We start from the raw sequence: 22,916 nt of genomic DNA, 5'->3' as shown, positions 1-22,916 counted from the left end.
CATTTACGGGGTTTACATTTAGGGAAAGTGTCCAGTTGACTAGAATAACTTGTCAGTATGTTTGATTTTCCTCAGTGAATGCCAAGTATTGTACATTGTGCGTTGATGTGCTGCAGGCAGTCTGTACTAGTGGGCATGCAATAAAGCATATAGAATTTTCTGGAGCCAACTCTTTGCTGTTGGCTGACATTATTTCATATTACACAGACAATATACTGCAAGTATTCTGACATCAGCTCATAAGAAATCACATAACTTATTTAGAAAAATAATTTTATTTGATATCTGAAGAAATGAGATCAAACGTCCATATAACAAAAGACAAAAAGCATTTAGGAACATCACTGCATATAAACATATAAACATTAATAGATTTTGGCAGTAAAAACTAAAAGAATGTCAAACAAAGCATAATTTCTTATACAGAGGAACAAGCCATCCAGTGACTTATTAAATCATCCACAGGCGGACTGAACACACCAACTACAGCAACCAAAACAGACACTTTGGTTGTCATGGCTGGGTTAGAGCACATAAATGTCACAAATTCATTCAATCATGCAGACAAAAATATATTTGACAAATCAAGTTTGTTCGTGTATTCTCTGACTTGTCTGGTCGCACATGTTGCCCCAGTGCAGGTTACTAACATGTTAGCCCTGCGCTGCTGAGCAGAGCTGAAGCTGATGGAAATAGCAATAGTATGTCACAGCAGGAGGAAACTAGAAAGAGGACGGGTAAGAGTGGATGACAGTGGATGACAGGGGCAAAAGAGTAAAGGTTACAAGACCCAGTGAGAGGAAGCAGTATGAGCAAACTGAATGGAGTGATATTTAAACAAAACATTTAAAAAAGAAGGGCGATGAGATAATCCAGGAAGTAAAAGGAGGACTCTACAAATTAAAACAGGACTAAGAGTGAGATGTGAGTGAAGTGTAAAGACTGACATTAACATATGGAGAATTCACTTTCCAATATTATAGTCTATGAATTTTTATATGTACTGTATGTGCAGATTGTTGTCTTGAGCCCTCTGATGGAACATTGATGGAGGGTGATGTAGATAGCTTTGCAGGAGCAGTGACTTCCATGATCAATAGTGCTGCATCATAGGAGCACAGTGAATGGGAAAAAGAAAATGGTTCCTCATTGGAACGCTGAATGTAAAGATGCTATGAGACAGAAATCGTGCATTCAAAATATTAAGAAAGTCAAGAGTTGTTAATCAGCAAAATAAGAACTATGATATGGAAAATAATGAAGTCTCCCAAGAAGACAGCATGGAGGCAGTTCTGTTCCATTAGAAGAGAAATAAAATTGGGTGAATTAATGAATTAGGTCAATGAATTAGAGGACGAGTTGGAAAAGAAAATCTGTTAAAATCCCAGTGCTGATAGATGGAGAATATCTGGCAATTACAAATAAATAGAAAGCTACTGGGTAAGAAGTCTGCAGGTGTCTGCATAGTGGAAGTCACCTAGATGAAATACATAAACAATGGAGATATAGATCTAACAAGGAAAAAGGATAGTGATGGTTCAACGCTTGAAATGGATTTCACGTTACACAAGATGAAACAGGCTTTGAAAGGATGTGGGCAAACAGCTCCAGACCAGCTATGCTATGTTTAGACAACCACTAGATAAAATCTTAAAATATATTAAAACAGTTTAATACGATATGGAGACAAGGTGGCTAAGCTGTTGGACTGATACCACCTTTTGATTAGCCTAAAGATCCAGCTAATGCAGGACACTACAGGCCTACAATGTCTCACTTGTGCAAATGGATGGAAAAGATAATTTATCTGTTGATTGTCATACTATTTAGAACAAAGAGGATTGTTAAACACACATCAGAGTGGATTATGTAAAGGATGATCTATGGTGGATGCTTTAGTGACAGTTAGAAATGAGGCAGAAAAAGCAGTTAGTATGAAAGAGTTCATGGTTAGATTGTATTTTGATATCAATAAAGCGTATGGCTCACTGTGGAGAGGAGGACTACTGGTTAAAATGGATAAAATGGGTGTTTGGCTGAAGGTTGTAAAACTAGTTTTAGATTTCCATCTAATTGGACATTCTGTACTTAAGTGGGAGATGTTTCAGTTTTGATAGCCATATTCTGTTTAACACTACGATAAACTATATTTCTATGAATGCTGGCAGAGACATTGGGTCACTGCTTTAAACAGATGATGGGGCCACACAGAAAAGAGGGAAAAATGTTGAACTGTCAACTGTTAATTCATCATAAAAACATAATACTGATGGTTAAAAGATGTCAGTTGCAAAGTAATGGTGCATGTTCTTTACCAGGCAGAGAAGGCTTAAAAGATAAGAGTACGGAAGGTGTAACAGGGTTCAAATACGTAGGATTATGAGTTTGATGAGAAATCTATATGGAGGAATCATGATTACAATCACTACTGGATTTTTTGAGGCCTTAACACAATAATGTATTGATTAGCGGTGTATGGTACAAAATACAGTTCAGAGTGAGGAACAGTAAGGTTCTCTTTATCTTTCCTAAAGAGACAGAAGATTAGATATAGGGTATTTTCCCCTCTTTCTCTAACCTGCAGTATGCAAAGCCCTGATGTTACACACTCCAGTACAGTAGGTGGCAGTATGCTCCTCTATAGGCTGGGTTGTGATCCACCATTACATCAGAAGAGGAATGCTCCCTCTCTGTTGTGGCTGGTATTGTTTGGTGTTACATGTATTGATCATTCTTTTCACCTGTGCTGTTATACACAGGATTTGTTTGACTCTGTCAGTGCTGTAGGGGAGGCTGGGCAGCCATGGTGATGTCCTTACACTTCATGCATGTGAGTAAAAGCAATGTTGATTGCACCATTTTTGCTGTGACGATTGCTGTGTTGCACCCCAGGGCACCCCTCAGTGTAGTCTGCCTCTCCACAGGGAGCCTCAGCTCAGTTTTGCGTAGATTATGTTGGACTGACAGTTTTAGGTATTTTAGGGGTCACTTACAGATTTAGATCTTGCATTAAGGCCCCTTTTTTCCTTTTTAAGCTATAATTGTTATAATATACCATTTTTATTCCCCTTATTGGTCGCAAAAATTTACACATCTGAAACTATTAAAATTCCGCCTCGCACACCAGCTCCAGCGCTGCACATTTCATTAATTTTCAATAAAACCGTTGGTTTATTGTGACATACATCTGTCTTGTCAGTAACAGGTGTAACAATTCTGTCTCAACAATTTCCAAAACTATATTCAAGGTTCTTGAGGCAGTACTTCCTCGATCCTCCAGGTCTTTTCTCCATTCTCCCCTGACTGCCCTGTCTACCTACCAAAAAGTGCATGTGCTGTTTCAGTTTGCTCTCTCAGCATCTTTGGCTGCAAGACTTGCTTTACCCCAGAGTAACAGGAAACAATAAGCATTCAAAGTGACAAATGGACACCATGAGGCAAATACATGTTCTGACTGTTCAAATAACCCTTCTAGAGCAGCTCCTGAACTCTTGCTCTTTTGGTGTGACAAACAGCTGCGTATCACCTGAAGGGTCATTACTGAATGTTTTATCTGCCTATTAATTACCAAAGAGTCCTGTGGTTGATACATCACGTGATTAACAGCACAATGGCACACTTCATATTGCTTATTAAGTCATTTTCATTCATTTCTAACTGTCATCTCTTTTCCAGAAGTCTGACAGGCACGCTTTGGGCGATCTCTGGTGCAGTCCAATTGAGTCCACAACAGATGTGAAGACCAGGCGCTCCATATAGGCGTAAGCCAAACAACATGATTGGTCTACATGATACACTGTCATCCATCATGTACAAACCTGAAAATGACGCACACTTTATGGACCTCACAATTCTTTGTGTGGTTATCTTTGAAGTACTAAGACTAAAAGAGTTAAAACACACACTTGGTTGGAGCAGTGCCATCAGATCTGGACGGTGCTGGGTGTTACTGGGAGACACAGCTGTCACCCACATACTGAGCATAGCGGTCTGAGACGCTTTTCCTCAGCTCGTCAACATCTCTCCGCAGCTGGCTGACCTCCAGCAGCTTGAACCTCAGTTCCTCTTCCACCACCACTCTGCAGTCACTCTCCTCCACTGAAACACTCAACGCTGGGCAGAGACAGCACAGGAGAAAGGTTAGCACAAGGCACAACATTTTTTCCTGCAATGGTGATGCACTCCACTTTGTGCTGATCAAAGAAGCACTGTGAATGTGCTGGGAGCATATGCGTCAAGGAAAAAACTACTAATTGCTGACTTGAAAGGAGAAAACACTCATGCTTTCAATGTACAGTGTGGGAAGAAATTCAATGTGGCTCCTTGGGTGAAATAGCAACGATAAAAACAGACAACATGGAGTTTGTGTGCAGTCAGCAAAACCAGCAGATGAGATAAACATCTATCCAAACAACAACAGGTATATAACTAAGCATACAATGAATTTGACGAATATTACCATCAAGAACAGGGACACAAGAGAAAGTGTGTAGAAAAGATTAAGGGGGATTTCAAAGAGGTGGAGGGCACACATGCTACAACTAGAAAAGAGTTTTAAAAGGGGACAGTGTGAAGGGGATGACTGGACTGTCATCCACTCACAAAGCATTCGTACATTCTTATCACTGCAGTAGCCTGTGTGGTTACTTATTTTTCACTGTTCTGTAGACCCATATTTCCTGAAATGAGGAAGTTCTCTTATATAATACCTCCTCCAAAGAAAGCATGTCCTAAGGGACTCAGTGATACAAATCCTGTTATTTATACCAACATATAATAAAATGAAGTAAAGAGTGTTATATCACTCTTTGTGCTGTTAAGATGTAAGTGTAAGATGTTAGCCTTGCATAAAGACAGTATATATGTGTCTGTGTGTTATCCACATACATTTCATGCCTAGAAGCAGAGACAGGTTTGGCTCCTTCCCCTGCGCTCTCTGAGCCAGGATGCTGCAGAGAGCCTGGAGGTCCAGCAGACATAGAGACATCTCTTTCAGCAGCCGACCCACTTCTGGTATCTTCACATGGGATAGAGGATGCACCAACAGCCCTTCATCCACCTGCCGCTGCTGCTCAGCGGGAAACAAAGGCACACATTTTAGTTTCCAGAGACTTGGCTCTCTACAGCAGTTTGTCTAATAGCTAAGCTGCTAATGAGGTTTGTGTGTTTGACGTAGAGGAAATTCACAAGCCTTTTAAATGGCTATATGGTGGCACAACCCTAACGTAAAGTGATTTATGAATGACAATATGGTGACACAAGTCAAACATAAGATGCACCAGTGCTGATCAGTAAGCACATCAATCATCAGCTCATCATGTGTTCTGCAGCAAGAGCTACAGAAAAGAGTGAAAGACGCTAAGGAAACATTTCTAACATTGATACCTGTGGGAAGACTCTGGATGGGGTGGCCAGGCTTTCCTCCTTTTCCAGCGGATAAGACTGTTGTTGATGAGGAAGGCCTCTTTTCTTTTGCAGTCTTGTACTGGTGGCCTAGCAAAGCACAACATGCGACAGTAAGCCTGAGTTATTCTTCAGAGGAAGAATGAACAGCAGATGTGGGAGGTCAGTGACTTATTCTAAGTGTGTGTTACAGTTAAGACAAACGAATTGAATGAATTAAATAAAAAATGTGTCACTGAGGTGAAAGAAATTGTTTTGGATATTTTGTCACAGTTGATGAGAGGCCACAGAGTTCAGCCTAACTGACTTACAGTTATCCAATGATTTCACCGGTTTCTGCACAGGCTTCCCTATCACCCAAATAATTATCTCAAGAATATTTAAATCACCTCACCTATTTTGTATCAGTTATGAAGTGGCACAGTGCTTAAATACAGCCCATAACTGCCTGATAATCCACACACACACGTGTCACCTGGTATGTCTTGAGAAAGGTCAACACATCAACCTTTTATGACTAAACAATGCAGAGGTGAAAGGTGTGCGCAGGACCTGACTTTTGGCATTGGAATTTGATATTTTTGTAGTTTTTATGTTCATATGAGCTATAATGACCTTGATTCATTTTGTTTAATGTTATCTTTGTTTATGTAGTCCCTGTAACTGCTGCTGTGACAGCTGCATTTCCCCTTGGAGAATATCAAGATGATGAGCAATCTTATCTTAACAGTAGAGATGAACAGACTTTTGCTTTTTTATCTCTTTTAATTTTCTATTCAGACTTTTAATTTTATTATGACCAAAAATTCCATTAGTTACAAAAAGTGTGAAAAGTAAGAAAGTTACTCAAGTTTCTTTTGAATGAACAAACAGGTGGTTGAGCAGTGGTAAAGCTGTATGTCCACTTTTGGACATACAGCTTTGTTGTTTGTTGTCCGGTAGATTTGAGTAAAGCACTCTTTTTAATTCTGTTTTCAATAACAGAGAACCTCTGTGTGTGTGGATATGTTTAATACTGTACCGTTAGCTGCGAGGTCAGTCTCTCAATTTGTTCTTTTTGACGCTCAATCAGCTGGTGGGAAATAGAGGCAACATGTTAATGGCTTTTTGACTGTTATGTATGTGTACATGCATTTGTGCATGTGTATGTTTGGAATGCTACCCTGCTGCTGTGGTCTTGCTGCTCCAGAAGTTGAGTGTTTTCCACCTCAAGCTGCTTCAGGTCCTGCATCGGCAACCTCACCCCATCATCCAAACACTGCTGCACCTTCTTCTGCAGACTTTAACACATTAAGGTAGAGAGAGAGAGAGGCATGTGCTTACACAGAGCAAAGGATAACACCACGGTAACAGCTGTTTGCTCATCTAATGTAGGAGTTTGTACAGACTCCATGCAAAGGAAGTTTAGAGGCGGCTCAAATGCACATATTTATGTTTGGTTAATGCAAAGGCACCAGTGGACCTGTACACGTTCTGATGAAGATGTCACCTTGTGTGTGATCTTGTGTGAGACCTTTTCTTATTTCAAGGCCTGATGACTTCATAAATGTTCAGAGATGTAATAAAAAGGAGAGAAACCACAGATAAATACAAAGAAAAGAGTCCCTGCTATCACACTAACGGAGCTGAGGTGCACACTGAACAAATATAGTTGCTGTGTACTTTTCTAGCTATCCCAGGCAAACATCTGGTTATACAGCACTCCAGCAGTCAAATTAGTGTAAATAACACAAGGTGAAGATCTGCTTTCAATACACCTTAAAACAAGCTAACATCGGCTATTTATCACGGTCAGCATTAGTTGATTATGCACCTGTGTACAGATGCAATCAGCTCCTTCTCTCTCCTGGCCTGCATCTCGATCTTGATGTTCTTCTCCTTCATCAGGGCACATCCTTCCTCTAGGCTCTTCTGTAACCGACACATTGTTTTCTCCAGATCCTTGGCCTTCAGCTGTACCTCCTCCTGCTGAGTACACACAATCATACACAGTGTGGTCACTAGAATTATCAATGTTTTCTTCAAACTGTTCAAATGGACAACGTGTGACATACATCACTGATTTGTACAACATTTTGATTTGCAAGACCATTTATCAACCAGGTAAGAATTACAAACAAAAAGAAAATGATACTTCATGACCAAGCCCAGGTACTGCATGTCTGGTATGGATTAACAATCACTTTTTTACTTCTGTCTTTAAGCAAATCACCCTAAATGTACTAAATACATTCCATGCATGATAAACTGCCAAATCGTGTTATTGACAAAGGTTCTCAAAGCACTTCATCACTGCCATATACAAGTCCAGCCATCTCAATACCATGTGCATGGAGAGTTCCTAATACAGAGCTTTGGATTTCACCATAAACTTGATGAGGTGTTGAGGTATAAGTGAGGCATTTTTAACAAGTTCCAGGAATCACCTGACAGCTGTTTCAGCCAGTGTTTGAGGATTCACTTTATACAAATTCAAAAGGCTTGTAAACGTTTGTCACTGAAGATGAAAGAAACTGTTTTGGATATTTTGTCACAGTTGATAACTGACTTAACTGTCACCCAGGGATTTCAATGCCTAGGTATTGGAGGATTGGATGAAGAAGCTGTTAGATGAAGAGTGGCAGGTGACAGATTCTTACAACACATCATTTCATCTGCCATGTTGTCATACATTACAGTACAATAACATTGAATATCCCTGTTTCTACAGAAAAGTGATTCACTCAAGCCACTTTCACAGGAACTGCTGCTTTTCTAAGCCTTCGGTATAAAACCCCTCTCAGGCAGACAACACAGCCACCTCCTGTGTGTGTCTATGTGTACGTACCTGCTGGGACTGGGTCTGGACCTCGTCCAGCGTTGGCAGGTCGGACAGGTATTTCTCCAGAGTCTCTATGCGCTGCTGTTTTTCTTGGTTCTGTTCGCTCTCTCTCTGACACTTCTTTTTCAGACTACTGATGTAGCGATCCCTTGTCTTTATCTGTTGACAAAAAACAACTCATATAACTAATACACCAAATTCATATAATGATGTTAAATGTACCTTTTTTCAACATATGACAAGCATATACAAATATAAAATAAAACACATGAATTAAAATGTTCACAACAGTTATTATTAAAAGCAATGACTGAAACAAAGTCTATCCTTGCCTTCTGGGACAAATGGCCTCTGTTTTTGCTCCTCTGGTCATTTGTAGAGTCAGATTCAAGTGTTCTGTGTTTCTTCTCCTATCTTTGTATTAATAAATGCACATTGTGTTTAATTTGCTGTACCTTTTCCTCCAGTTTTCTGATGTCTTCTGTATATTTCTGTGTGACTTGCTTGAAGAACTCATTCAAATGAAGTACTTCCAGTTCAGCCACTGCTAGCTTCCTACCGAGTTCTTCATCGGATGGCTGTTTGCTCTGTGTTCTCATCGATGATTCCTTTTGAACAAGCACAACTTGTTCAGTGACTTTTATCATGAAAATATTGAATGTGATTATCAGATTATGTATTTGGATCCTCGTTCCTCACAGAAATGTGTCACCTTGCTATTTAGAATGTGGGGGTCATCAAACCATGCTCTCTGGCTCTGCAGGACCTGCTGTGCTCGGAGCTCGTTCTCTCTGATCCGGACATGCAGCTGCAAAATCTGCTGCTTTTGTCTGAAACACAGAATCTCTCCTGCTTAGAAACACTGACATCTTTAAACATGCTGTAGTTTAGGCACAAAGTTATGAAGCTCAGCAACAGGTGAGTTTTTCTGAACTAATTGTGAAATGGTATCTATTTACATATTTGTTTCCTGCATGCACACTCAGTTATCACTTTATTAGGTACACCAGCTAAAACTACTGCAGTCTGATGCAGTCCTGCAATAAATTCTACCTTCACGAAAGTTATAATGTTCAGGGTTTGTTTGAATTGGTTGAGAGAGGTGTTCATTCAACTGTGTGATCATTGTGCTGTTGAACTGTATTGTTGTTATTTGATGTTTTCTGTAACTGTATTCTTATATCTATATGAAACAAGCACAGTTGTAAATTGAGTTTGAGTTACTTGAACAAGACAAGAACAGAAATGCATACAGTATATAGTATATTCAAACATAGTGAATCAAAAGTCCTTGTTGAGGATTAAAGCTAGTGGACATTTACTTTGATAATACTGCAGCTGAAAACACAGATTCACACACACACTGAAAGGACGATTAAAAGGAGGCACTTTGGTCTGCACAGAGACTTGTGACGAAGACTACTGTTGGAGGAAGTGTCAGGGCAGCTCGATGTGTTGGTGAGTGGGCCCTGCAGTACCTATCTATCTCCAGTTCTCTCTGTCGAAGCAGCCCCTCTTTAACCTTCACCAGAGTGTTGAGAGGAAGGGGGGTCCCCATCAGCATCTAGAAGCACGCACAAATACAGACAATTGAACACATACAGCATTGTAGCATGTAGCATGTAGCCAGGCAGAGCGACGCCACATCACAGCTGTGAATGTCGTGGACTAGAGGTGAGAATTTTTGGGAATCTGATTCAATTTGAATTCTTGGTGAAACAATTCAATTCAAGCCTGAATCTTATTTGAATAAACAGAAAAGGGGGTTTTAGGTTCTTCCTCCAGTTCACTGTGTGCCAGACCCTTCACTCCTGTGTTAACTTCACTGACATGCAATATGAAACATTACTGGCACCTAAGGTAGACAGTCTTGATGAAGGTCACTGGCTGACAAACAGAGAAAAGTGTGTGAGAATATGCAGCTTTTTATGTTAAAAAACAACCACATGAATTGGATAAACTACAAATAATTACACTGTAGTGTATGATTGCTGCACACTGTCAGCAGCACAAGCATGTTAATGAGACTGGATGCATCCAGTTTCATTTAGTGTCTCATTATTATAGTTCTCCTCTCACCTGGTTAAGTCCTGGTTCCTGCTGATGTCCCTGTTGCCATGGGGACAGCCCATCTGCACCACAGCTCTCTGTTCCAGTAGCAGTGTTGATCTGACCAAGTTTGCCTCCACGCTCTACTTTGGGCATGTACTCCATCTGCTCAGTGAGCCACATCTGGGTGCGGACTGCAGTCTGAATGGGGGAGCCTCGGTCAGTTTGATGAGCCAGAGGTGAGTCTGCTTGTTTGGGTAAGCTGAGGCTATGAACCTGTGCACCTCCCTGAGCCAGTTTAGCTTCTGTTAAAGCACTGTAGGTCATGTCCAAACTGTTATGTTTTACTGGTGAAGACAAAGTTGAGGAAAGAGACAGGTCTGTTTCCAAACCAGTGGTTCTGCTGCTGTGGTTGTACCGGTAGCAGGGGCCAGCACCTGGTGAGCGCTGCAGCAAGCTATGGCAGATCATAGAGGAAGATAATGGTAGATAAAGGTCCATGTTGGAACTAAGGGGTTCCTTTCTGTACCCATACAGCAGACCTCTGTCCAGCGAGCCTTGTGAACCTGGGTTGTACTGACTGCCTGATGTCCTTGTGGAGCTCTTATCAGCACCAGATGACAACTTGGTGAGAGAGGACCACCTCCTGATGGGCTGATGGTCTTTCATATCCAGACAGCTTGGTGCGCCCAGGGGAGACATGGCTAGTGTAGGCAGCTGGCAAGACCTGCTCCAGTGGCTTGTAGTGCTGGGCAAGGCTGGCATTCTCAAACTGGTGTAGGGCGAGGAAGATGGGGATGGCATGACATGGACAATAGGGATGCCATCATCATCCTGGCCCACGTGAGGCTGGGTCAGCTGCTGGAAAGACAAAGGCGTGGTACTGGAATTGGAGTCATCTGTAGGAAGACATACAGGCAAAAGAGACCATTAGAAGAATGCTGAATACAGAGCCTCTAAGCTTCATATCTCAAGTGCACTGACACCATCAGTGTTCAAACTTGCAGGTTGAACCTTTTTGAAGGAGGCATACAAAGTAAAATAATTAGACAGGATATGCTACCTTCCACACTGTCAGAGCAGTAAGTGCCAATGCCAGTGTCTCCACTGTCAGACACCGTGCTGTGTCGGCGTCCACAGATACTGTTGCCAGGGCCAGTGGGGCTGCTGTGCCAGGCAGATTCTTGGACAGGGACCCATCCTGGAGATCCACCACTACTGGAGCCTAAAACAACAAGTTTTTAAAGGCTATCTATTACACAAGTCATTCAGTTACAACGAAAAAGGAGGCTGAGTAATACCCAGCAAGAAACACTTTGTAGTGCAACAGGTTGCCAGAAGCAAACACAGAACCATGCAGGCAGGGCATTCTCAGTCAAAGGGATTTATTATGCAAAAATATATAAATCAGCACAACATGGGCGGGTAGGATGACATGATAAAAGCTTTTAAATAACAAAATAACCGGGGACTTTTACTGTGAAGAATTTATAGGAAATGAAATGTGTGTCACCAAATTATCAGAGCTTTGCTGACGGAAATCCTTCAACAAAAACGAGTCTTCTAATACTGCAGGGAGGAAGAGCCGAAGTAGAAACAGCCACAGTGACATGTTAGATGAAGATCTGCAGTCAGCAGGCTCTCACTGTACCTCTGCAAACAGCTCACCTCCTAAAGGTAAGCAACTTCTTTTATCAGCAATGTTGTATGAAAACACCAAAAACAAAAATAATGGGGTTTCTTCTTGTGAAGAATTCACAGGAAATGAAACGTGTTTATCTACTGTGCTAGAGTCACGCCTGCTGCTTTTAAACATCATCGACTCAAGACAAGCACAACAACAGATAAAGGGCTGAGAGATGTGTCAAAATATATGATGCTGATCATTTTTTCCATAGTGATCAATATCAATATCTATCATGATGTATAATGTGATAATGCTGCCAGTTTGAAGAGTATCCTGATAAACTTTACAGTATAGTTTATTCACATGTGCAAACATAGCTTGGTTTAGAATATATTTTGTAATAAAAATCTATTCTAAATTACATTTAAATGGAAATATTTAACTTTGCAAACATGCTTTATCTCCTGAACAAAGCATAAAATGTGGCTGTGTAAGGCTGTGTAAAGGTGGCAAAATCTGTGAGCTGCACAAAGTGTGACCGACTGACAGAGAGCGCACAGCTTGAAAAGAGGATTGCAACATTGAGCATCAAATCCGTAACCAAAAGCTCAACAATCTAAGCTCATGAGCTTCATAGTTTTGAACCAGGACCCTCAGTGTTTGGAATAAAACAACTCAAGAGCCTTAATTCATTGAAACCGGCAGCGCTGGTATGCCTGCAGTTGCTGCACCCACATTCGACCATTGACATGATATTTGGGGTGATGTACATTCATATTTGGGGTGTGGTGTATTTATATTTTAGAACGTATTTGTTGTTCTCTCTCCTCCTAGCCTGAGATGAGCTCCTGTGACTGGTCATTCCTGAAGCTCGCCCTGACTCTACATCCTGAATCTGTATCATAATAAATCCTGAGCGGGACACAAATCTCTGCATCACATTTAATGGCAATCCATCCAGCGGCTGTTGATTTGAGTCTGGACCAAAATGGTGGACTGACACACTGACATGTCATTAGCACAGCTAAAAACTCTCAGAAACACTCAGTGATTACACAGACTGCTGAATGCTGAACTGCCATCGTCTACAGTGACACACTCCACTCCCTCTTTTTTGGTTTCCCATTGTCAAAAGTTTTTTATTATCACCTCAGTTGAGGCTGAGCTGATGCTTAACAACGGAATGAAAACACTGCAGACCACTGATTGGTCAGAGAGAATGGTCACTTGTGCGACATGGACGGCCTGCACACTTACTGCAAACTGTAAGTTTTTTTATTCACTCGATCAGTTGCTGATGAGGATCTCAAAAGGAAAGTATATCCTCTAACGGCTTCAGTGTCTTTGTGTCTCGTTGAAGATGGTGTCCCAGCAGTTTCACGCAGCATCGCTATGACAGTCAGAGGAGGGTAGCAGCTGCAGTGGAAAACACTATTGAGGAAAGCGCCTGGTAACAAAAAGCATGTCACTACTTGCTAATGTCGTTGCATGAGGTTTTGATGGTTAGGCTCTGTAGCAACCAAAAACGTAATAACGGCCAATAATGTAATAACTACCAATAACGTAATAATTTTGGCCATTTTAAATGTAATAAAACCAATAATGTAATAACTTGCCAATAATGTAATAAAACCTTTGAGCCAATAACGTAATAACTTTTTGCCAATAATTTAATACATTATTACATTATTGGCTGATTATTACGTTATTGGCCTAGTATTTAAAAACCCTTTGAAAATGTAATAACTGGTGCTGATAATGTAATAATATTATATATGACTGTTATTTTTTTTATTTTTACTCTCAAATATGCCTAGTTTATGCTCAGGTTGATGCCACTGAATGACGACACAGTGACTTCAACACAATTGCGAAACATTTTAAGTTCTGCACTGCGTGCCTGTTTCTAATCTACATTGAGATGCAAACTTGTACCATGCTAATTATATGTTTGCAAATGGATGATGCTTAGTGTTATCTCCAGAACACTCATAGTCACTGAAGTTGCTAATTAAGTGGCAGCACAATTTTACCCATTCAAAATTCCAAATTTATTGAGTTTGCTCTAATCCAAGATATGTCCATGCTTGGGACATTCAATCAAGTCTCACGCTCATTCCAGGCACTGTCGGCAGCATTTTATCCCAACCTCTATATAGGAGAAACACTTGAGGAGAGCCTAGAGCTGGACAAAGAAAATGACTTCACCATCAGTATTATGAAGCTATACAAGGCTGCTGGACGCAGCAGTGGTCTCAGTGCACGGATAAGGGAGTTGTTTGGCAAACATAGCCAATGGATGAAAGCCTGGCTAATTCTAAGTTATCTGAGTTTTGGGCAGTACAAAGTTAAGGATATCTACTGGAAAAGTAATGCCAGGTTTATTAGTGGCACGAGGCAACGCAAGAGAGCATAGCTCGAGCCACTATTGTTATCCTGTGCGTTTTTTCTTCCCATTTTTCATCTTCTGCCAGAATTTCGGCGAATAACTAGTCCCGCAGCTTTGAGAAAACCCTCGCAAACTATATCAATTGGGAATGGTGTGCTACGACTTTTATAGCTCTTTTGTCAATATTTGCAAAGTTATACGCAAAAAACTGCGATGAATTTCCCATAAGAAATGAATGGGAAATTTCCTCAAATTTCAGCCTTTTTCAATTGTCCGCTGCTTCGCCATACTTCATTCAAACTCTAAAACGTAGATAATTTTGTCGGGTCGAAATTAACCTCGGCACATTTTTTGATATCTCTTATGGTGTCTGTCTCTACCTCTCCCACTTTTTACCTGTTCCTGTTCAGTTTTGACGTGCTTGTTTTTAATCACTTTTTAGCTGTTGGTTAGCCCTGCTTGTGTGTGCGTTTGTGTGACTACTGTCTCAACCTTTTTGGCAAAGCGCTTGGTGAAGCTGAGTTTAACTGTTTGTTGGACGGAGATTGTTTTCAAACAATGCCCTTGTTTTGACTGAGCTCGTTAAGATAATCATTCTCAGGCTTGTTGTCCTGCAGATGTGTGTGCGTGGGTTATTGACCGGTGTGTGTGTAAATGACAGTTACACCTGTTAACTGAAAAGCGGCTTTTTCGCTGTCGGTTTCTTCCGAACAACTTGCGATTGTGTCAAAACCGTAGCTGCTATCAAAAAAACGATTACACTGTGAGATGCGGACAAGTCTGGGCCAGATGTACGTGTGTTTTATGTCCAGATATTCTTTAGAAAAATGACAAAATGGTCGACTTAAAAAGACTCTGCGACTCAGAGAACAGGAGTTTGTATTGTATGCAGTGAGATTTGGGTTCGGCGAACCTCCTGAACTAAATCCTCTGGTGAGAGAACCGTACCTCGTATCAGAGTGTACTATAGATCATCGGACTCCCGAGAACTTCCTGAGTCCGACCATCTCCTCGTTTTATTCCTGACACAACAACTTTTCGTTTTATGGCGATCTAAAGACAGGAGGCATTTCTGCTTTGCTCACAAAACAGCTCTGAATTTTAACATGGGACTTAATGGGAGAACAGGAGGGCACTGGCTGCACAAAACGTCTCACTATTTAAATTCAGTAAGTCTCTCGGCTTTTTCGAGGACATCACACGAAAGAGGACAAGTTTGTCTACAAACTGATCCCAAAATTATGCGTGTAGAGTGTAATTTGTGGCCGTAGCGACGAGAAAAAGAGAAGATTTTCAGATCGTTTTTAGACTCTGTGCCACTCTAGCACGCACTCTAGCACGAACATTCCGCGCAATACACACCCATTATAATCTCAAAATTTCCCGCCAAACGATCACTGTCATTGAACAGTGACTGATCAAAAACTATAGGACCAATCAAAATGTGGATGAACACACCAATAGACCAGACTTGGGTCTACATTTTAAAGTTGAAATGAAGTCTCTCGGTGAATGTATGCCTGAGCTACAGATGTTTGAAAAACTCCAATTTCAATCTTGTTTTTTTCGCCCGTCCCATTCATTTCTTATGGGAAATTTATCCCATAAGAAATTTTAAAATGGCCAAAATTATTACGTTATTGGCAGCTATTTCATAGCTGCAGGAGCCAGTGACTCGGGGCGTGCCCCGTGTCCCTAATAAGAAGAAGAAGAAGAAGAAACGTGCGGGATAGTTCAGCTTGAACATGAACAGAGGATGAACAGTTTCAATTTTATTTTTGTTGTTCACACAATATGCCGTATATCGTATGTTACAGTTGAGAAGTTTTGATTGGAAATAAATAATAGTCCAAGAAAAAAAATTTGTTAATTCATATGACACCTCAACATCGAGAGAGAGAGAGAGAGAGAGAGAGAGAGAGAGAGAGAGAGAGAGAGAGAGAGCTAATGAAGAGGTTTGGAGTGGAAGTGAAAATCCTCCATCAGCTTACATTAGATGGATATTAATTGATGAGATATATATCAACAATATAAACATATATCTTATAAAACAGCTCCAGTTCCTCACAGAGTCCAGATGTGATCTATAGGCTGTTATATCATAGAGTTGTGCTAAACCCTCTGTTAAACACCTGGATGACATCACAGGATCTTACAGGATCAAATATAAATTTTATCTGATCAATATTAATAATGAGAGAGATCAGGCAAGAGAGAGAGAGATAGAGAGAGAATCTAAATCTTAAATTTGTCCACTGTACTTATTTTAATTCAGTGAACTGCACAAAAAAGTGTATTATTAGTATTATTATTCCCAAGAACTGCAGTCATATATAATATTATTACATTATCAGCACCAGTTATTACATTTTCAAAGGGTTTTTAAATGCTAGGCCAATAACGTAATAACCAGCCAATAATGTAATAATGTATTACATTATTGGCAAAAAGTTATTACGGTATTGGCTCAAAGGTTTTATTACATTATTGGCAAGTTAGTACATTATTGTTTTTATTACATTTAAAATGGCCAAAATTATTACGTTATTGGTAGTTATTACATTATTGGCCGTTATTACGTTTTTGGTTGCTACAGGCTCTCATGAAGCATCCAATTAAGTGACAACAAGAGCAATTACTGGAGCCCTCCCAGGAAATATCAGAAAATACAGCAGAATCCATTTTTTATCAGGCAGGATTAAAGACATCATTGAGAATACACTGGGATGATTTCAAATGTGACTCAAACCTGAACGTAAGATGATCACTGTATACACTGCTCAAATACTTGGATTACTTATCGTGCAGGTATCTGCAGCCACACAAAGATCAGAGAAGCCATGAAGTGTATGACCAGAACAAAAGCCACCTCAGATTATGAAGGTAACCATCCGAAATGAAAAGCTACATTCTACCATTGGCAGAGAAATGTGTCCACTTGCTCTTTTGAATTGGAAGAGCCAACAGTGACGTGTTTAACTTCTTCATTACTGGGAAAAGTAATGTGATTACAGTAATCTGTTACAGTTGGTACATTATATTGCCACCATTAATCAGTTCACAAAATTCTGCCCTTCAAATGAGTGATTCATGGCAGTACGTCATGATGTACAGAATAACAGAATACAGAATAATAGTTATTTTCATTATACATCACTTTGGTCATTTTCTGGTTTTACATATACATTTGCTGTAATGTGCTACGTATCAAGATTGATTATTCAAATAATTGTTAAAACTAATTATTATTTTACTGGCTTAAAGCACGTCCCAGCCCTGCCTGATCATGAACTCGTTGGCTCGATCAGTTTTACCTTCAGTCACTTCAGCTGCTGTCTCATGTGCTCTGTTAGCTCAGGACAAGACAAACAGCTCATCAACTACTCTTCCTTCTCCTGTTGTCACATTGTTCCTGCGGGTTTCTGTCGCCTTGTAGCTCAGTATCGCAGAGGGTTGGTGGTGCTAGCTGCGGTGCTGTGGCTGCTGCCGGCCTTTAACAACACAATCACTGGATGAAACTCGCATCTTGGCTATCTTCTAATCCCACACCGTCAATTTAATGAAGGTCTCACCTGGTTTATTAGAGTCGCATCCGTCTTCAAAGTCACTTCTGTACCACATTATGTATGATAGCGGGCTTTATGGAACAGCAGGAAAATCAACCCGATCAGAGGACAAAAGAGAAAAAAACAAGGCCAAAGCCGGTAAATACGCCTGCTCTTTCATGTTACATGTTCAGGACATTTTAGCACAGAAAATCGCAAACACTCTGCGCAAAGTCTTCGGTGTGAAAAACATTCTCTGTCCGCTAACGGTCTCCTTCCTATAAATTACGCCTCCACGTCCTGTGTGGACCGGAACTAACTCCTCCTCCGCAGCTCTCCGCTCTCCTGCCAGCACGACACAGCATCACACAGGCCGGAGCGGCGCGAGCCGGAGCAGCGCGAGCAGGAGCATCGGGCTGGCTTCTCAGCAACAGAGATTCACAGATTCATGCAAAACTACACGGCCTCTGCTCTTGGAATTACGACACAGGCTGTACAATGAAGTTTGTCCGGAGGAGACCTGCAGACATCAGACCAATCGGAACTCACTGCGGCACGCAGAATGGGGCGGGGCTATCTATGTCCCAATGAGACGAACAGCACCATCTGCTGGACGCTGCAAGAAGTACACGTACAAACACTAAACACACTAAAGGAATATCTTCATTTAAAAAAATGTATACAGGCCACTTCTAATGTCAGCTAAACACGAGATCCTTCAATTAACACCAATATTTCAGCCTGGAAAACTGTGCAAGACCTGTCTGCACAAAATTCAACCTCTCAGTTCAACTGCACCCTCCCTCCCACCAACAGGCACTGATTTTTACGCTGTTTTTATACATACTCCTTGTGTGTAATGTAAAATCATTACATCAGATTAAAACCTGAATTTGAACATAAATGTGTCCATAGTGTCTACCAAGCCTTCTTAGTCCATTGTGTTTCTGGCCTCACTGAGGTTATGGACAGCTGCTCCTGTGTCCAATGGGGCCCTGCAAAGAATGTAAGGTAGGATGACTTTATCTCTATCCTTTTGTTGCCAATTCTGTGACTGAACATTAGTAAACATAATGGAAAATAATATTAAATGAAAGATTAATAATCCTGATTTCAAAAAGGTTGGGATGCTCTGTGAAACATTTAAAAAACATTCTTTCATACAATCATGTGTTTCACAAAGACTTGAACCTCGCCCCATTGTTGTGAACAACTGAGAGTTACATCTATAACTGCAGTTCTATGAATCCTGGATGACCGCCAGAGGCAGTGCTTAACACTAGATCAACTATATTTGATCAAATAAAATGAAATAGAAATTACATTTTTGCCTAACATTATTATCTGATGTTTATTGTTATATATATATATATATATATATATATATAGTTTTTTTTTTTTTTACAAAACTGGAGGCATTTTTAGCCTTTACCAGTCAGGCTGCTATCACCTATACCACAGTCAACCACCAGGAGTGACAGAGATATTTTGCCTCAACTCAATTCGAGTAAACTTTATTTATACATCACTTTAAAAACAAACACAGTTGAAACAAAGCCTCGATTGTGGGGCTGTCATATCAATCACTGGCTTCAACGCTAATACAGTGTCAGTTAGTGGAAGGGACAGGTCTTTTCACACAGGTAAAACGGCCCTCTCAAAGGCCAGGAAGGAAAAGTGACTCTTTCATGATGAATGGACTGAAAAGTACACATTTATCATGCTAACCTTCCAAAATGCGTCACCTGTTTGCCTCATCTGCAACGACACTATTGCTGTTGCAAAAGAATATAATCTGCGCTGTCACCACAACACTGAACAGACACATTCCTGCACTCCACGGTGCTGAAAGCTGAGCACCTATTGGTGTCCTGAGCACTGTGGCACATTTAAGACGCTGGCTGTGTCTGTGTCGTGTTCAGTTCAACCTCCACCTGCGAGGCTGCGTCTCCAAGATGAACTTGATAAAAAAAAAACATGAGAGGAACCGACAGACCAGTCTGACAGCTGCCTGATGTGAAGAAGTTGGTATCAGAGGGGAAATGTAATTTCACTTCATTAAGCAGTGTGAGCAGCCTGTTTCAGCCTTGATTTGAAATCACTACAGCCTACTGAAAGTTTTTCTTTGATCTGCCAAACATTATATGTGACCTGTGTTTTGTTCTGATACCAGGTCAGTATTTACCTGCTATTTTAAGTTATGCCAGTTGGTTTTTCTCCTTTCATTGTACTGACAAGTCTACTAGTTTGAAGCTTGTTGTTGAGACTTTGAAATAAAAACCAAATGTTGAGGAAGGGCATGGGCAAAAACAGTGAAACAATAAATGTAAACAGTGCAGCGAGTTCGTCCTCATTTTGGAATGTGAATAAAGGAATCATCTTGCAGAATTCATATAATTGTGATTAGAGATGTAGCACTCATTCTATTTCATTCCTCCTGACCACCAGAGGGAGTGTTAACACTGGATGATGATTATCTACAATGTCATGAGGAATCTTAATTTACCTGGAGAGGCCCATGGGGTCCTGAAAGACAGCTGCCGCGACTGCATGGGAAACGGCAACATTGACCCTGTAAAAAAGGGCAGGGTGCAAGGTGTAGCACTCTGTTGCACAAATCTCACTGAGAGGTACCCCACATAGTGCTGACCAGGATGTGGCTACACTCCGAGTGGAATGGCACCTGACATTTATCAGCACAGGCAGACCTCTTAACACCTATGCTTTCTCAGTTACTGACAACCATTTCAGCCCCAGCTGCTCCAGAAGCTCAAAGCGGGGGAGACAAACCAGCACCAGTTTCTGTGGCCCTGGCAGATACATGGCCCTGAGGCTGGCAAAGTGGAGAAAGGCCTAAATGAGGAGCGCCACCTGCAGTGGACTGTAAAAGAACATGCCTCCCTCAGATATGGCAGGAGAGCCAAATATATGATGCACAGCTCGAGCATATTTATGTGCTCCAGCTTGTCCTGTACGGTCCACTGCCCCGTCGCTGCTCTGTTTTTCCACACTGCCCCCCACCCCAAGGGTGAAGCATCAGTAAACACCACCTCGTGTCAGGAGGGGATTGAGCCCAATGACATACTGCTGGTCAGAAATGCCCCGTCCTTCCACGGCTGCAGCACCCAAAAGCACCCTGCAGACACCCTGACTCTCTTGGAGCGATGCTACATCAGATCTAAATGCAGGCCACTGATCCAAACTTTGAAGGGCAACAAGTGCAGGAGTCCCAGTGATACTACCGACATCACTGACATCAACAAACCCAACAGCTTGAGAAAGAGGCTGTAAGCCAACCTCTGGTTCCTCCAGAAATGGAGGAAGTTGGAGTATGGCCTCCTCTCACCCATTCTCTGGTCAGAGCACAGACCAGCCAATCATCCAAATAGGCATACCATTGGCCTGCATCAGTGCCAGTGCTGCCCGCATGCACCTTGTGAAGACCTGTGGGGCTAGGGAAAGTGAACCCTGAACTTACACCTAGCCTTCGAACACGAAGCACAGGTACTATCTGATGCCATGCTATCTGCACATGAAAATATGCATCCTTCAAATCGATGGTTGTGAATCAATTTTGTGGTGTCATGGCTTGGAACACATCTGCCACAGTCAGCATGTGAAAGGGCAACATCTTTGAAATTTGCTCAGCCCTCATAAGTCCAGTACCAAGAACACAAAAGGATATGAAAATGACACTACAAAGGAAAGAACCTGACTAGTAAAGATAACAAAATAAATTTCACTCCTTGAAAGGAGGATCTACAATCACTTAATATCTACGACTAACAAACAAAAAACACTCTTAAACTTTGATTCGGCTATGAACAAAACAAAACAAGTAGGCAAAATCTAGACTGTAGAACTTACAAATGAAAAACACTCACAAAGAGGAACAAAGGCTTACGTAGACAAACTCTGTGGCTGTGGGCAAAGGACAAGGACAGGCTCAGGTGAATCGACCATCGGACAAAGACACACTGGCACAAGATAAGGGAGACACAGACTATTTATACATGTGGAGGGTGATGGGGAACAGGTGCAGACAATAGGTAATCAGGGCAGACACACAGGTGACACATGAGGAAGGGCAAGTGCTCTGAAACGAGAGGACAGTTAGACTTTCAAAATAAAACAGGAAATGACCAGACAGAAAACCCAAGACAAGAGAAACCTCACCACGGTGTGACACAGAGGAGCATCGCTGTACCATCTTTTCACTTAGTCATTTGTGACGCAACACTGATGCCTGGGACAGTGAGCATCAGGTCTCAGTGCTTCTTCAGGTGACACAATGAGGGAGGCCAAGACCCTGCCATTGGATGGATTGCCATTGTCATTGTGTGATGAGAAAGATATTTGGGTACTGGCCAGCAATTGTGAAGCTCCTCAATGTATGGTTGGAAGGTGGCACCGAAAATGCTGCCTGCTGTGGGACCCGCCTAAATGAAGTACTAGCTGAAACAGCTGCAGTCGGGGCCTTATCCAAGCCTAAGCACGCGAGCACCATATGGACCACTGACTTCAGTGTACTGCTCACCCATCAACCCATCTGGCCTTTTCCTAGGTGGGGCACCTGCAGATGGGGAACAACTCTGGTCCCTAGGTGCAGACGAAGCTAAGCTAGATGGTGGCAGCGGTTCTTTCCTTTCTTCTTTATCGACAAGATATCTGCCTTTCACCTCCGTTAGTCTGGCCCACCTCAGCTCCTGTGGCATGATACTGTTATTCATGCACTGACTGTCAGACAGCATCTGCCTCAGGTGGACAAAACCAAGGCATGCAGAGCACTCATCATGGCCATCAGTAGCTAACAGTGAAGCCATGCCGCAGCGACAGAGATGAGACCCTAGCATTGTGGTGTGTCTATCCCCTCTTTACTCTTCCCAAAATGTATGGGCGCTCAGCCCAAGAGAAAGGGTTACACGGGAGTTGAAGCACTCACTCGTAACCTGAACCAGCTCTCCTCTGCTCCACCAAAACAACTCCCTAGCAAACAAGCTCAATGCTAAATATGAAAACAGGGGGCACAACACACACTACGAAACACTGAACAAAAGACGTACAACTCACAAGGAGAAAACA

At 41.5% G+C, this 22,916-nt stretch overlaps 1 protein-coding gene across 2 annotated transcripts; it reads right to left on the bottom strand.

Moving 5' to 3' along the window:
* Positions 1–291: 291 nt before the first annotated feature.
* On the bottom strand, positions 292–18,221 carry cep85l (centrosomal protein 85, like). Of its 2 annotated transcripts, none has more exons than XM_041958467.1 (13): positions 17,862–18,221; positions 11,337–11,498; positions 10,304–11,172; positions 9,703–9,788; positions 8,937–9,054; positions 8,680–8,832; positions 8,231–8,383; positions 7,217–7,371; positions 6,566–6,683; positions 6,425–6,475; positions 5,386–5,493; positions 4,888–5,068; positions 292–4,113 (listed from the first exon to the last, which is right to left on the bottom strand). In XM_041958467.1, the coding sequence occupies exons 1-13, from the start codon at positions 17,908–17,910 to the stop codon at positions 3,947–3,949; spliced, it is 2,370 nt and encodes a 789-aa protein (XP_041814401.1). In that variant the 5' UTR covers positions 17,911–18,221; the 3' UTR covers positions 292–3,946. The 2 variants fall into 2 exon arrangements, with proteins under 2 accessions (XP_041814401.1, XP_041814402.1); XM_041958468.1 differs by having other exon boundaries at positions 7,217–7,368.
* Positions 18,222–22,916: the final 4,695 nt, after the last annotated feature.

This window comes from Chelmon rostratus, chromosome 18 (assembly GCF_017976325.1).
Source record: "Chelmon rostratus isolate fCheRos1 chromosome 18, fCheRos1.pri, whole genome shotgun sequence".
NCBI lineage: Eukaryota > Metazoa > Chordata > Actinopteri > Chaetodontiformes > Chaetodontidae > Chelmon > Chelmon rostratus.
Note: the sequence above shows the minus strand (reverse complement) of the source record. Positions and strands in the feature narration are given on the sequence as shown.